Source organism: Sturnus vulgaris, chromosome 1, assembly GCF_052056855.1.
Source record: "Sturnus vulgaris isolate bStuVul1 chromosome 1, bStuVul1.hap1, whole genome shotgun sequence".
NCBI lineage: Eukaryota > Metazoa > Chordata > Aves > Passeriformes > Sturnidae > Sturnus > Sturnus vulgaris.
The window spans coordinates 156,393,339-156,408,415 of NC_142243.1; the positions used below are offsets into that span (position 1 = coordinate 156,393,339).

General features: G+C 63.0%; 1 protein-coding gene and 1 long non-coding RNA gene across 4 annotated transcripts in view; both read left to right on the forward strand.

The window, feature by feature from the left end:
• NRBP2 (nuclear receptor binding protein 2) overlaps window positions 1-15,077 on the forward strand; it is a 28,511-nt gene that overhangs the window by 12,928 nt on the left and 506 nt on the right. The window contains exons 2-17 of one of the 3 annotated variants that reach the window (XM_088180861.1): window positions 4,578-4,700; window positions 5,194-5,295; window positions 5,441-5,530; window positions 6,368-6,408; window positions 6,653-6,747; window positions 7,111-7,134; window positions 7,702-7,785; window positions 8,513-8,568; window positions 9,033-9,128; window positions 10,111-10,243; window positions 11,195-11,297; window positions 11,389-11,439; window positions 11,879-12,014; window positions 12,634-12,687; window positions 13,180-13,243; window positions 13,863-13,918. In XM_088180861.1, coding sequence (XP_088036987.1) covers window positions 4,578-4,700; window positions 5,194-5,295; window positions 5,441-5,530; window positions 6,368-6,408; window positions 6,653-6,747; window positions 7,111-7,134; window positions 7,702-7,785; window positions 8,513-8,568; window positions 9,033-9,128; window positions 10,111-10,243; window positions 11,195-11,297; window positions 11,389-11,439; window positions 11,879-12,014; window positions 12,634-12,687; window positions 13,180-13,243; window positions 13,863-13,918 — 1,308 coding nt within the window. Of the gene's footprint in view, window positions 1-4,559; window positions 4,701-5,193; window positions 5,296-5,440; window positions 5,531-6,367; window positions 6,409-6,652; window positions 6,748-7,110; window positions 7,135-7,701; window positions 7,786-8,512; window positions 8,569-9,032; window positions 9,129-10,110; window positions 10,244-11,194; window positions 11,298-11,388; window positions 11,440-11,878; window positions 12,015-12,633; window positions 12,688-13,179; window positions 13,244-13,862; window positions 13,919-15,077 lie in introns of all 3 variants that reach the window. The other 2 variants (XM_088180858.1, XM_088180865.1) reach the window with 2 other exon arrangements.
• LOC148225643 (uncharacterized) lies at window positions 9,621-10,092 on the forward strand. Its single transcript, XR_015808818.1, has 3 exons — window positions 9,621-9,721; window positions 9,755-9,938; window positions 9,970-10,092. It is a non-coding gene; the product is annotated as an uncharacterized LOC148225643 (long non-coding RNA).

A 15,077-nucleotide genomic window follows, 5' to 3' on the forward strand; every position in this document is an offset into this window, starting at 1 on the left:
GCTCTGTCCCAGCCCCGGCCCCATCGCTGGTTCTGGGCCCTGGCCCAGCCCTGGCCCCATTGCTGGTTCTGGGCTCTGTCCCAGCCCCGGCCCCATTGCTGGTTCTGGGCTCTGACCCAGCCCTGGCCCCATCGCTGGTTCTGGCCCAGTCCTGGCCCCATCGCTGGTTCTGGGCTCTGGCCCAGCCCTGGCCCCATTGCTGGTTCTGGGCCCTGACCCAGCCCCGGCCCCATTGCTGGTTCTGGGCTCTGTCCCAGTCCTGGCCCCATCGCTGGTTCTGGGCTCTGGCCCAGTCCTGGCCCCATCGCTGGTTCTGGGCTCTGGCCCAGCCCTGGCCCCATCGCTGGTTCTGGGCTCTGGCCCAGCCCCGGCCCCATCGCTGGTTCTGGGCTCTGGCCCAGCCCTGGCCCCATCGCTGGTTCTGGGCTCTGGCCCAGTCCTGGCCCCATTGCTGGTTCTGGGCTCTGGCCCAGCGCTCTCTGGGGCAGTGGAGCCTCCCCTGGCCCGGCTGGAGCCACGTGGTTCTCACCGGGCAGCGCCCGGAGCCGCCGAGAACGCGAGATAACCTGGGGGAGAAATCACGGGAAATAATGAGAGATAAACCACGGGGATAAACCACGGGGATAAACCATGGGGATAAACCACGGGGATAAACCACGGGGATAAACCACGGGGATAAACCATGGGGATAAACCACGGGGATAAACCATGGGGATAAACCATGGGGATAAACCATGGGGATAAAGCACAGGAAATAAACCACAGGAAATAATGGGGGATAAACCATGGGGATAAACCATGGGGATAAACCACAGAAAATAACAGGGGAAAAATCATGGGGAATAACAGGGGATAAATCATGAGGGATAAACCACAAGGGATAGACCACGGGTGATAAAACACGGGGGGTAAATCATGGGGGATAAACCATGAGGGATAGACCATGAGGGATAGACCACGGGGGATAAATCATGGGGGATAAACCACAGGGGATAAATCATGGGGGATAATTCATGAGAGATAAACCACGGGGGATAAACCATGGGAGATAAACCATGAGGATAAATCATGAGGGATTAACCATGAGGGATAGACCACGGGGGATAAACCATGGGGGATAAACCATGGGGGATAAATCATGAGGGATAATTCATGAGGGATAAATCATGAGGGTTAGACCATGAGGGATAGACCACGGGGGATAAATCATGGGGGATAATTCATGAGGGATAAATCATGAGGGTTAGACCATGAGGGATAGACCACGGCTGATAAACCACAGGGACCTGCGCCGCCGCCTTTTGAGGCCGTGTGGAAACTGCGGCGTTTGTTGATTTATTTCTGGAGGCCGGGCCCGAGCTGGGAGCGGGAGCAGCTGCTGGGGATCAGCTTTGTTCTCAGCCAGCACAAGACCCAGCACGTTCGTGTCCTCCCGTCACGTTCCTGAGCCTCCTGGTCCTGGGCAGGGCCACGGCCCAGCCCTGAGCGCCTCAATCCCCTGGGGCTCTGAGAGCACCACGATCCCCTGGGGCTCAGAGAGCTCCTCAGTCCCCTGGGGTTCAGAGAGCGCCTCAATCCCCTGGGGCTCCCAGAGCAGCTTCTCTGGAGCTGGGGACCCCCCTGGGCTCCTGCTGAGCGTCACCAGGACCAGAGAGGCTTTAAAGCCCCTCCAGCCCAGAGCAGTTCGGGATTCCAGGAGGATTCTGTGATCCCCACCCCGGCTGTGTGTGCACTGGGATAGCTGGGATAGCTGGGATAGCTGGGATCACTGGGATCACTGGGATAGCTGGGATAACTGGAATCACTGGAATCATTGGGGTCACTGGGATCGCTGGGATCACTGGGATCACTGGGATAGCTGGGATAGCTGGAATTATTGGGGTCACTGGGATCACTGGGATCACTGGGATAGCTGGAATTATTGGGGTCACTGGGATCACTGGGATCACTGGGATAGCTGGAATTATTGGGATCACTGGGATAGCTGGGATAACTGGAATCACTGGAATCATTGGGGTCACTGGGATCACTGGGATCACTGGGATCACTGGGAGGGCTGTGGCCGAGTCTCTCTCTGTCTGTGCTGGGCTTTGTGCAGAGCCTGTGCCGGCAGCAGCAGGAACAGAGCTGGGCTTTGTGTGGCTGCAATGTGAGCTGGGCGTGCCCTGCTCATGAGCTGGGGGTGCTGAGCACCCACGGCTGCCCTGAGCCCTGCAGGGACCAGGCCTGGCAGCAGGACCAGCCCCAAACCGGGCAGGGGGATGAGCCCCAGCAGTGGGACCAGCCCCAAACCGGGCAGGGGGATGAGCCCCAGCAGTGGGCTGAGCTCCAGCCAGGGTTCAGCTCCGTCATCAGGACAAGCGCAGGCAGCAGGATGATCCCTGAGCCCCAGCACCAGCCCCACAGCTGCCCCACAGCTGCCCCAAAGCAGCAGAACAATCCCCCTTTCCCTCTGGCTGCCCCTGGTGTGCAGATGGGGTGGGCACTGTGCCCCTGCTCGGGCTGGCAGAGCCCGGAGCCCCCAGCCCCGCAGGAGGGGCAGGAGGAGCTGGGGGCTGCAGTCCTGATCCTGCAGGGAGGATTTGGGGCTGGCAGGGTCTGGGGGCTGCAGTCCTGATCCTGCAGGGAGGATTTGGGGCTGGCAGGGTCTGGGGGCTGCAGTCCTGATCCTGCAGGGAGGATTTGGGGCTGGCAGGGTCTGGGGGCTGCAGTCCCGATCCTGCAGGGAGGATTTGGGGCTGGCAGGGTCTGGGGGCTGCAGTCCCGATCCTGCAGGGAGGATTTGGGGCTGGCAGGGTCTGGGGGCTGCAGTCCCGTCCCTGCAGGGAGGATTTGGGGCTGGCAGGGTCTGGGGGCTGCAGTCCCGTCCCTGCAGGGAGGATTTGGGGCTGGCAGGGTCTGGGGGCTGCAGTCCCGATCCTGCAGGGAGGATTTGGGGCTGGCAGGGTCTGGGGGCTGCAGTCCTGATCCTGCAGGGAGGATTTGGGGCTGGCAGGGTCTGGGGGCTGCAGTCCCGATCCTGCAGGGAGGATTTGGGGCTGGAAGGTTCAGGCACCTCTGCTGGGAGCCTGGAGCCCTGTCCCGGGGCGGGGTCTGAGCCAGGGGCCTCAGAGCTTTTACCTGGGCTGGAGGTGGCTCCTGGTGGTCGTGGCTGCTCTGGGGCCCGGGAGGGTCCGTGCAGGGTGTGGAGGTGACACCTGCAGAGGTGACACCTGCAGAGGTGACACCTGCAGAGCTGCTCCCCACGGGGTCCCGGGCTGGGCATCGGTGGCCCCTGGGCATGGGAGGAGCTCGGGCAGGTCCTGGGCCTGATCCGGGCTCTGAGCTCAGAGATGTCGGGGCGGCTTTGGTTTGTCCAGACCTGCTTGTCCCTGCACGGGGGGCTGTGGGTGTGCCCGTGGCTGTGGCCGTGGATGTGGCTCTGGCTCTGGGTGTGACCGTGGGTGTGGCTCTGGGTGTGGCTCTGGCTCTGGGTGTGGCTCTGGGTGTGGCCGTGGGTGTGGCCATGGGTGTGGCTCTGGCTGTGGCTGTGGCCGTGGGTGTGGCCATGGATGTGGCTCTGGGTGTGGCTCTGGCTCTGGGTGTGCCCGTGGGTGTGGCTCTGGGTGTGGCCGTGGGTGTGGCTCTGGCTGTGGGTGTGGCCGTGGGTGTGTCCGTGGGTGTGGCTCTGGCTCTGGGTGTGGCCGTGGGTGTGGCTCTGGCTGTGACCGTGGGTGTGGCTCTGGGTGTGGCCGTGGGTGTGGCTCTGGCTCTGGGTGTGACCGTGGGTGTGGCTCTGGGTGTGGGTGTGGCCGTGGGTGTGGCTCTGGCTGTGGGTGTGGCCGTGGGTGTGGCTCTGGGTGTGGCTCTGGCTCTGGGTGTGGCCGTGGCTGTGGGGGCTCCCCCAGGCCTGCTGGGATGGGGGTGCAGGGCAGGTCCCACCTGTGGGGGTGCGGGGCGGGTCAATCGGGACCCCCCAAGACCCCTCTGGGACCCCCCCAGGGACACTCGGGACCCCTCCGGACCCACCCAGGACCCCCTTGGGGACCCCAAGGACCCCCCGGGGTGCAGGTGTGTGGCCAGAGGGGCTCAGGACCTGCTCCCCCTGGCCCGGAGCTCCCCCTGGCCCGGAGCTCCCCCTGGCCCGGACCCTGCTGCAGATTTTGCTGCAGTTCCCACCCAGAGCCTCTCCCGTGGCCGCTCCGGGGACCTTCATTCCGAAAAATCCTCTCTGGATTTTTTTTTTTTTCCCTCGCAAGGCAGCGCCGTGAGGCCGTGGCAGGGAGTGCTGTGGGAGCACAGGGACTCTGCTCTCCCCGGGCCCCACTCGGCTTTCAGGCCGGATCATTTCTCATTTTCTATTTATTTATTTATGATTGCCTCGGGGAGGTGTCGGTGTCCCTCACTGCCCTGCCCGTGACACCTCCCAACCCCGGGGTCCGTGTGCCCAGAGCCTCCCTGAGCTCCCGAAATCCCCGGGGGTGGCTGCGTGGATAAAGCAGCACCAGGACGGGCGGGTCCCGTGCCAGGCAGGAAAGAAAATGGATTTTTTTTGGGGGGCGGTGCCGTGCTGCCCTCAGCCATCCCCCCGTGCCCAGGTGAACCAGGGGAACATGCCTGGCATCCAGAGCACCTTCCTGGCCATGGACACGGAGGAGGGCGTGGAGGTGGTGTGGAACGAGCTGCTCTTCACCGACAAAAAGGCCTTCAAAGCTCACGAGGTGAGAGCCGAGAGCCCTCCTCACCTTCCTGGGTGGGCCAGGGGGGCACCTGGGCCTGGCGCCGCCCCCTCCTCGGCTTCTGCCTCACGGGGGGACCTTGGCACCCAGCCCGGTGTCCCTGTGCCAGCCCCTCACCTGTCCTGACACAGCCCGGGCCACCTCACCTGTCCTGTCCCCCCAGGACCCCTCACCTGTCCTGACACAGCCCGGGCCACCTCACCTGTCCTGTCCCATCCAGGACCCCTCACCTGTCCCCCTCAGGACCCCTCACCTGTCCTGACACAGCCCAGGGCCTTCCCTTCACCTGTTCTGTCCCCCCAGGAGCCCTCACCTGTGCCCCCAGGAGCCCTCACCTGTACCCCCAGGAGCCCTCACCTGTCCTGTCCCCCCCAGGAGCCCTCACCTGTCCCCCCAGGAGCCCTCACCTGTCCTGTCCCCCCAGGAGCCCTCACCTGTCCCCCCAGGAGCCCTCACCTGTGCTCTGTGTCCCCAGGAGAAGATCAAGACCATGTTTGAGCAGCTGGTGCTGGTGGATCACCCCAATATTGTGAAGCTGCACAAATACTGGCTGGACGTGAAGGACTCCAAGGCACGGGTAGGGAGGGGAGACCCCAGATCTGCTCCTCATCCTCATCTTCCTCATCCTCATCTTCCTCATCCTCATCTTCCTCATCCTCATCCTGTTCTTCATCCCCCCCCTGCCCCCCCTCCCCGGGCTCACCTGTCCCGTCCCTGTCCAGGTGATTTTCATCACCGAGTACGTGTCCTCGGGGAGCCTCAAGCAGTTCCTGAAGAAAACCAAGAAGAATCACAAGGCCATGAACGCCCGGGTGAGCCCGGGGGGTCCCGGGGGTCCCGGGGGGTGCCGGGGGTCGCCGGGGGGCGGGGGTCGCTGTTCCCTGGTCCCACGGGAGCCCAAACTGGGTCCCACGGGGGGGTGGCACTGGCCCAGGTGTCCCCGGTGTCCCTGCCCAGGGCTGGCACCTGGGCACGAGGGAGCAGCGCCAGCGGCCGGGACACTGCCCAGGGGGGTGTGGGGGACATGGGGAGGGTCCAGGGCCACCCCTCCATGGCAGGGCCACCTCCCAGGGGACCAGGCTGCTCCAAGCCTGGCCTGGACACTGGGGGACACTCAGGGGACACCCCTGAGCCTGAGCCGGGCACGGGGGGTGGCGCTGTCCCTGTCCCTGTCCCCGTCCCTGGGATGGGTGAGCAGCCCTGGCCTGGCCGTGGCTGTGTCCGGGCTGATGGAATCCTGTCCCTGCTGTCCCTGCTGTCCCTGCTGTCCCTGCCCTGTCCCCGCTCTGTCCCCGCTCTGTCCCCATCCTGTCCCTGCTGTCCCCGTCCTGTCCCTGCTGTCCCCGTCCTGTCCCTGCTGTCCCTGCTCTGTCCCCGCTCTGTCCCCGCTCTGTCCCCGCTCTGTCCCCGCTCTGTCCCCGTTCTGTCCCCGCTCTGTCCCCGCTCTGTCCCCGCTCTCTCCCCGCTCTGTCCCTGCTCTGTCCCCGCTCTGTCCCTGCTGTCCCCGCTCTGTCCCCGCTCTGTCCCCGTTCTGTCCCCGCTCTGTCCCCGCTCTGTCCCCGCTCTCTCCCCGCTCTGTCCCTGCTCTGTCCCCGCTCTGTCCCCGCTCTGTCCCCTTCGTGTCCCGGTTCTGTCCCCGCTGTCCCCAGGCCTGGAAGCGCTGGTGCACCCAAATCCTCTCGGCTCTCAGGTGAGGCTGCCCCGGCTCCTGCCCCGTCCCGAGGGGTGCCAGGGGTGCAGGCAGTGCTCGGGACACCCCCTGTGCTCCCCTGTGCCCTCCCTGTCCCCTCCGTGTCCCCCCTGTGCCCTCCCTGTGTGCCCTCTGTGTCCCCTCTGTGCCCCCCCTGTCCCCTCTGTGTCCCCCTGTGCCCCCCCCGTGTCCCCCCCCTGTGTCCCCCCCGTGTCCCCCCCGTGTCCCCCCTGTGCCCCCCCAGCTTCCTGCACTCCTGTGAGCCCCCCATCATCCACGGCAACCTGACCAGCGACACGATCTTCATCCAGCACAACGGGCTCATCAAGATCGGCTCCGGTGGGGACCCCTGGGGGGCTGGGGGAGGTCTGGGGGGGGATCTGGGGGGGATCTGGGGTGCCCTGGGGGGGTCTTGGGGGGATCTGGGGGGGGTCTGGGGTGATCTCCTGGAGATCTGGGGGGGTCTAGGGGGTTCTGGGGAGGTCAGGGGGTTTCAAGGGGGTCTGAAGGATCCAGAGGGGTCTGGGGGGGATCTGGGAGGGGGCTGGGGGGGTCTGGGGGGTCCGGGGGGGTCGGCAGGAGGAAGGGGGAGGGGTCGTGCCGGGGATGAATTTTGGGGTCTCTTTCTGGGGGTGCCAACCCCGGTGTCACCTGTTCTGTGTCCCCCCCGCCTGCCCCGTGCCCGGATCCACCTGGCTCCAGTCTGGCACCGGGTGTTCGCCAACGGTGAGTGACACACGGCCACCTCACCTGGGGACACACAGGTGACCCCCCCTGGGGACCCCCCAGTGACACACGGCCACCTCACCTGGGGACACACAGGTGACCCCCCCCGGGGACCCCCCAGTGACACACGGCCACCTCACCTGGGGACACACAGGTGACCCCCCCCGGGGACCCCCCAGTGACACACGGCCACCTCACCTGGGGACACACAGGTGACCCCCCCCGGGGACCCCCCAGTGACACACGGCCACCTCACCTGGGGACACACAGGTGACCCCCCCTGGGGACTCCCCAGTGACACACGGCCACTCACCTGGGGACACACAGGTGACCCATGGCCACCTGCCGTGGCATGGGTGAGCACACACAGGTGGGGGCACACACAGGTGGGCACACACAGGTGGGCACACAGGTGGGCACACACAGGTGGGGGCACACACAGGTGGGGGCACACACAGGTGGGCACACACAGGTGGGCACACACAGGTGGGCACACACAGGTGGGCACACACAGGTGGGCACCCCCCGCCCCCTCGTGGCCCCCCTGAGCCCCCGCCCCTCCCCCAGCGCTCCCGGACGATCTCCGCAGCCCCATCAGGATCGAGCGGGAGGAGCTGAGGAACCTGCACTTCTTCCCCCCGGAGTACGGACGTGAGTGGGGACAGGGGGGACAGGGGGGACAATGGGGACAATGGGGACAGGGGGGACAGGGGGGACAGCGGGGACAGGGGGGACAGGGGGGACAGGGGGGACAGGGGGGACAATGGGGACAGTGGGGACAGGGGAGACAGGGGGGACAATGGGGACAGGGGGGACAGGGGGGACAGGGGGGACAGTGGGGACAGTGGGGACAGGGGAGACAGGGGGGACAATGGGGACAGTGGGGACAGGGGAGACAGGGGGGACAATGGGGACAGGGGGGACAGGGGGGACAGGGGGGACAGTGGGGACAGGGGGGACAATGGGGACAGTGGGGACAGGGGGGACAATGGGGACAGTGGGGACAGTGGGGAACAGGGATAACGAACAGGGATAACGGGGATAATGGGGAATGGGGAATGGGGATAACGGGGATGGGAATGGAGCCGTGAGTGGGGCTGGGACAGGAAAGGGGACGGGACAGGGAACGGGAGCGGGGAATGGGGACAACGGAGAACAGGGACTGGGGGGGTTCTACAGGTGAGGGCAGGTGAGAACAGGTGAGGGCACGAGTGGGTGTCCCCGGGAATGCTGTAGGGTGAGCTGTCCAGGTGGGGATATCCAGGTGAGCTGTCCAGGTGAGCTGTCCAGGTGGGGATATCCAGGTGAGCTCTCCAGGTGGGGATATCCAGGTGAGCTGTCCAGGTGAGCTCTCTCCTCATGCCTGTCCCCGTTGCAGAGAGGGCTGACGGGACGGCCGTGGACATTTTCTCCTTCGGGATGTGCGCGCTGGAGGTGAGGAGGGGGGCGGAGCCGGAGGGGGTGACCCTGGACCCTATCCGGGGGTGTCACTGTCCGGGGGTGTCACTGTCCGGGGGTGTCACCTGTACAGGGTGTCCCTGTCCGGGAATGTCACTGTCCGGGGGTATCACCTGTCCGGGGGTGTCACCTGTCCGGGAATGTCACTGTCCGGGGGTGTCACTGTCCGGGGGTGTCCCTATCCGGGGGTGTCACCTGTACAGGGTGTCCCTGTCCGGGGGTGTCCCTATCCGGGGGTGTCACCTGTACAGGGTGTCCCTGTCCGGGGGTGTCACCTGTCCGGGGTGTCACCTGTCCGGGGTGTCACCTGTCCAGGGTTGTCACCTGTCCGGGGGTGTCCCTGTCCGGGGTGTCACCTGTCCGGGGGTATCACCTGTCCGGGGTTGTCACCTGTCCGGGGGGTCCCCGGAACTCCCCCAGCCCTGTCCCTGTCCCCCCAGATGGCCGTGCTGGAGATCCAGACCAACGGGGACACGCGGGTGTCGGAGGAGGCGATCGCGAGAGCGCGGCACTCCCTGGACGATCCCAACATGAGGGTGAGAAAATCCCGGGTGTAAATCCTGTCCTGGGTGTAAATCCCGTCCTGTGTTACTCCTGGGTGTAAATCCTGTCCTGGGTGTAAATCCTGTCCTGGGTGTAAATCCCGTCCTGGGTTACTCCTGGGTGTAAATCCCGAGCTGGGAAGGGGCTGGAGAATTCCTGAGGGAGCTGGGGGGGCTCAGCCTGGAGAAAAGGAGGCTCAGGGGGAATTTGTGGCTCTGCACAAGTCCCTGACAGGAGGGGACAGCCGGGGGGATTTGGGGTCTGGGAACAGGGACAGGAGGGGAGGGAACGGCCCCAGGGGAGCTCAGGGTGGAACCAGCGGGAATTTCTCCATGGAAAGGGGGGGTCAGGGATTGGAACTGCCCAGGGGGGTTTGGTGCCATCCCGGAGGTGCCCAGGGAGTTTTGGTGCCCATTCTGGGAGGTGCCCAGGGGGTTTTGGTTCCCTGAGCTGGTGCCCAGGGGGGTTTGGTGCCATCCTGGTGGTGCCCAGGGGGTTTTGGTGCCATCCCGGAGGTGCCCAGGTGGGTTTGGTGCCCATTTTGGGAGGTGCCCAGGGGGTTTTGGTGCCCTGGGCTGGTGCCCAGGTGGGTTTGGTGCCCATTTTCGGAGGTGTCCAGGGGGTTTTGGTGCCATCCCGGAGGTGCCCAGGTGGGTTTGGTTCCCATTTTGGGAGGTGTCCAGGGGGGTTTGGTGCCATCCCGAGAGGTGCCCAGGGGGGTTTGGTTCCCATTTTGGGAGGTGCCCAGGGGGTTTTGGTGCCCTGGGCTGGTGCCCAGGTGGGTTTGGTGCCCATTTTGGGAGGTGCCCAGGTGGGTTTGGTGCCATCCCTGAGGTGCCCAGGGGGGTTTGGTGCCATCCCGGAGGTGCCCAGGGGGGCATTTGGCACGGGGGGGCTCCGTGGGCTGGGAGCTCTCCCCGGGGGTGCCAGGGCTCCGTGGCTGTGTGGAATGTGAGGGTCGTGCTGTGCCCCCAGGAGTTCATCCTGTCCTGCCTCACCCTGAACCCCGACAGGCGCCCGAGCGCCAACAGCCTCCTGTTCCACCGCGTGCTCTTCGAGGTGCACTCGCTGAAGCTGCTGGCAGCTCACTGCTTCATCAACCACCAGTGTGAGTGCCTGGCACCGCCCTGGCACCCCCGGCTGGCACGGCCGAGCCTCCGGGCAGAGCTCAGAGCCCCCGGCAGGGCCGGGAGGGGACCCAGGAGAGCTGGAGAGGGATTTGGGATAAGGGATGGAGGGACAGCACACAGGGAATGGCTCCCAGTGCCAGAGGGTGGGGCTGTGCCAGGAAAATGAGCCCACAAACACCAGAGGTCCAAAAGGAGACAGAGGAGTCCTTTTGCTTTATTGAATACTGGCAGAGGCCATGGGACATCTCCAATTTTTGGAGGATTCACCTCCCTTTTTATCCCAATTTCCCATCCACATTTCCCTCTCTCTTTCCCCATTGCTGAGGTACCTGAGAGGCTCAGACTTCCCAACCCCCTGATCCCTGAGATTCCCCTCTGATGTATAACCCTCCCTTTGCATTTTTAATTCTTACAGAATTCGTAGTTTTCCCCCCGTTGCTTCTTTCATCTTTCGATATCCAATTTCATTTATCAGCAGCCCTGCAGTTTGTCTGTAAAGGCAAATCTCTTTTTCCATTCATCAATCAGTGAAATCCTTCCCATTGTTCCTTTTATCTCCCCGTGCTGGTTTTATCTCCCAGCAGATCCCCAGCTCGTTTGTAAAGACAAATCCTCACTGCTCTCAGGGATTTTGGGAAGGAATTCCTGGCTGTGAGGGGGGCGAGGCTCTGGCACAGAGCTGCTGCCCCATCCCTGGAAACGTCCCAGGCCAGGCTGGACAGGGCTGGGAGCAAACTGGGACGGGGGAAGGAGTCCCTGCCATGGCAGGGGGTGGCACTGGGTGGGCTTCAATGTCCCAAACGTGTCCCAAACGTCCCGAGGTTCCACGAGCAGAGCCTGGGGAGGGAGGCAGTGACCCCCAGCCCCTCCCCGGAGCTGGGGCTGCAGGACAGGACCCCCAGCCCAGCCCCCCCGTGCCCCTGCCCCAGATCTGATGCCCGAGAACGTGGTGGAGGAGAAGATCAAGGAGCTGGACCTGAACATGGTGATGGCCGAGATCCGCAGGGAGGGCCGGCCCGGGGCACAGTGGAGGTGAGGATGATGAAGGCTCCAGAGCTCCCAGCCTGGAGCTCCCGGTGCTGAGGGATCCCCCCCGACCCCTCCCGTGCTCTTCCCTGCCCAGGTACTCCGAGGTTTCCTTCCTGGAGCTCGACAAGTTCCTGGAGGACGTCAGGTGGGTCTGGGGTCCCAGCTCTGCCTCGGCTCCGGGGGATGTGGGGCCGGGATGGGCACAGGGAGCGACCCAGCTGTGCCCAGCTGTGCCCAGGATGGGAATGGGGCTGGGATGGGCACAGGGAGTGACCCAGCTGTGCCCAGCTGTGCCCAGGATGGGAATGGGGCCGGGATGGGCACAGGGAGCGACCCAGCTGTGCCCAGCTGTGCCCAGCTGTGTCCCTGGGCTTGGGGAGCTGCTCATCCCTGCTCCCATCCCTGCTCCCATCCTGGCTCTTCCCAGGCTTCAGGGGATGGAATCATCTCCTGTTCCCTCCTGTGTCCATTCCAGGAATGGGATTGATCCCTGATGGAATCATCTCCTGTTCCCTGTGTCCATTCCAGGAATGGGATTGATCCCTGATGGAATCATCTCCTGTTCCCTCCTGTGTCCATTCCAGGAATGGGATTTATCCCCTGATGAACTTTGCTGTCTCCAGACCCCACGCTCTGCCCCGGGCCCTGTCCCAGCCCCAGGAGGATCCCCAGAAAGCCAAAACTCCCACGCCAGAGCCCTTCGATGTGGAGACCAGAAAGGTGAGGCCAGGGCCAGGTGAGCCCCAGGTGGGGCCAGGGCAGCTCTGCCCAGGGCCAGGTGAGCCCCAGGTGGGGCCAGGGCAGCTCTGCCTCTATCTCTGCTCAGGGCCAGAGCTGGGACAGGAAGGACGGGGCTTCAGGAGGAATTCCAAATTCAGTAAGAATTCCAAATCCAGTAGGAATTCATAATTCCAAGTGCAGGAGGAATTCCAAATGCAAAAGGAATCCCATATTCAGGAGGAATTAGGAATTCCATACTCAGGAGGAATTCCAAACCAAGTAGGAATTAGGAATTCCAAATCCAGTAGGAATTCAGATCCAGAGAGAATTCCATCTCCAGTAGGAATTCCGGAATTCAGAATTGCACCTGCGGCAGGGATTGCAGCAGGGATTGCAGCAGGGATTGCAGCAGGGATTGCAGCAGGGATTGCAGCAGGAATTGCAGCAGGAATTGCAGCAGGAATTGCAGCAGGAATTGCAGCAGGAATTGCAGCAGGAATTGCAGCAGGGATTGCAGCAGGGATTGCAGGTGCAGCAGGGATTGCAGCAGGAATTGCAGCAGGGATTGCAGCAGGGATTGCAGCAGGGATTGCAGGTGGCTGAGCCTCTGGCCTTGCAGGTGGTGCAGATGCAGTGCAGCATGGAGCTGAACGAGGACAAGAGCCAGTGGCACGTGAGGGACACCAGGACCTGCCCTGAACACCCTGCTGGGAATGGGATGGGGATGGGGAATGGGAAATGAGAATGGGAATGGGGAATGGGGATGGGGAATGGGAAATGGGATTGGGAATGGGAAATGGGGCTGAGAGAAATAGAATTGGGAAATGGGGCTGGGGAAATGGGAGCAGGAAATAGGATTGGGGAAATGGGAAATGAGGCTGGGGAATTGGGATTGAAGGAATGGGACTGGGAAATGGGGCTGGGAAATGGGGCTGGGAAATGGGATTGGGGAATTGGGATTGAAGGAATGGGACTGGGAAATGGGGCTGGGGAATGGGATAGGGGAAATGGGGCTGGGGAATGGGGCTGGGGAATGGGATAGGGGAAATGGGGCTGGGGAATGGGATAGGGGAAATGATGCTTCCACATTCCAGCAGTCCCAGTGCTCCCAGTGCTCCCAGTTCCTTTGCAGGGCTGGGATGTTCAGACTCTCCTCTCTCCACAGCTCACACTGCTGCTCATCCTGGAGGACAAACTGCACCGACAGCTCAGCTACGACCTGCTGCCCAGTATGAGCTTCCTTTCCTTTCCTTTCCTTTCCTTTCCTTTCCTTTCCTTTCCTTTCCTTTCCTTTCCTTTCCTTTCCTTTCCTTTCCTTTCCTTTCCTTTCCTTTCCTTTCCTTTCCTTTCCTTTTTCCTTTCCTTTCCTTTTTCCTTTCCTTTCCCTTTTTTCCCCTCTATCACTTTCCTTCCCCCTTCCCCTTTTCCCTTTTTTTCCCCATTTTCCTTTGCCCCCACAGTGACCCAGGGCTGCTCCCAGAGCTGCATTCCCACAGGTCCCACAGTGGGCAGGTCCTGGGGTCCCCGTGGGGAGCCCCCCTCTCATTCCCAGCGCTTTTCCAAGGAAAAGCTGCAGCTGCAGCTCCTTCCCAGAACATCTGGAGCCTCTGGAGGCCTCTCAGGCAGAGCCCCGGGGCTGCCCCAGCCAAGATTCCCTCCCAAATTTGGGGAATGGTGCCTGGGAGCTGCTCCTTGCCCAGCCCCGGGGGTCCCTGCTGAGCCCAACAAATCCCAGAGCCTTTCCAGGAGTGCCCAGAGCTGCCCAAACCTCGCAGCCCCGTTTTCCCAGCCCCAGCAGCCCCAGGAGCCGTGTCCATGCTCACCTTCTCCTGCTCCTTGTCTCTGCAGCTGACAACTCCAAGGATTTGGCCACGGAGCTGGTGCATTATGGATTCATCCACGAGGTGAGTCCCTGCTGTCCCCAGAGCCAGAGCTCCTCCAGCACGGGCAGGGCTGCGATTTCTGCTCCAGGGGAACTGCCCCTTGTGGCACATGTTAATTAGCGGGAGTTTAATTAATTCTGAGTGGGAGCACCAGGGGAGCACCCAGGGACTTCAGGAATTTACCCGTTTACTTAAGGAATCACAGAATCGTTAATTTTGGAAAAGATTATTGAGGCCAAACATGCGAGGTCGCCCCGATGACATCCCCAGATGTCACATCCAGATGTTTATTGAACTCCACCCTGCCCTGGGCAGCTGTGCCAGGGCTGGACAGGCCTTTCCTTGAGGAATTCTCACAGGATCCCTCCCAGACCTCCCTTTCCTCCTGTTCCCAGACCCCAAATCCCCCCGGCTGTCCCCTCCTGTCAGGGACTTGTGCAGAGCCACAAGGGCCCCCCTGAGCCTCCTTTTCTCCAGGCTGAGCCCCCCCAGCTCCCTCAGGGATTCTCCAGCCCCTTCCCATTTCCCTCAGGAATTCTCCAGCCCCTTCCCCATTTCCCTCAGGGATTCTCCAGCCCCTTCCCCATTTCCCTCAGGAATTCTCCAGCCCCTTCCCATTTCCCCCAGGAATTCTCCAGTCCCTTCCCCATTTCCCTCAGGGATTCTCCAGCCCCTTCCCAGCTCCCTCAGGGATTCTCCAGCCCCTTCCCCATTTCCCCCAGGGATTCTCCAGCCCCTTCCCATTTCCCCCAGGAATTCTCCAGTCCCTTCCCCATTTCCCTCAGGGATTCTCCAGCCCCTTCCCAGCTCCCTCAGGGATTCTCCAGCCCCTTCCCAGCTCCCTCAGGGATTCTCCAGCCCTTCCCAGCTCCCTCAGGGATTCTCCAGCCCCTTCCCCATTTCCCCCAGGGATTCTCCAGCCCCTTCCCCATTTCCCTCAGGAATTCTCCAGCCCCTTCCCATTTCCCTCAGGGATTCTCCAGCCCCTTCCCCATTTCCCCCAGGGATTCTCCAGCCCCTTCCCCATTTCCCTCAGGAATTCTCCAGCCCCTTCCCCATTTCCCTCAGGGATTCTCCAGCCCCTTCCCCATTTCCCCCAGGGATTCTCCAGCCCCTTCCCAGCTCCCTGAGCCCCTCCTGGGGCTCCTTTCCCCCCTGGCCATGCTCCAGCCCCTCCATC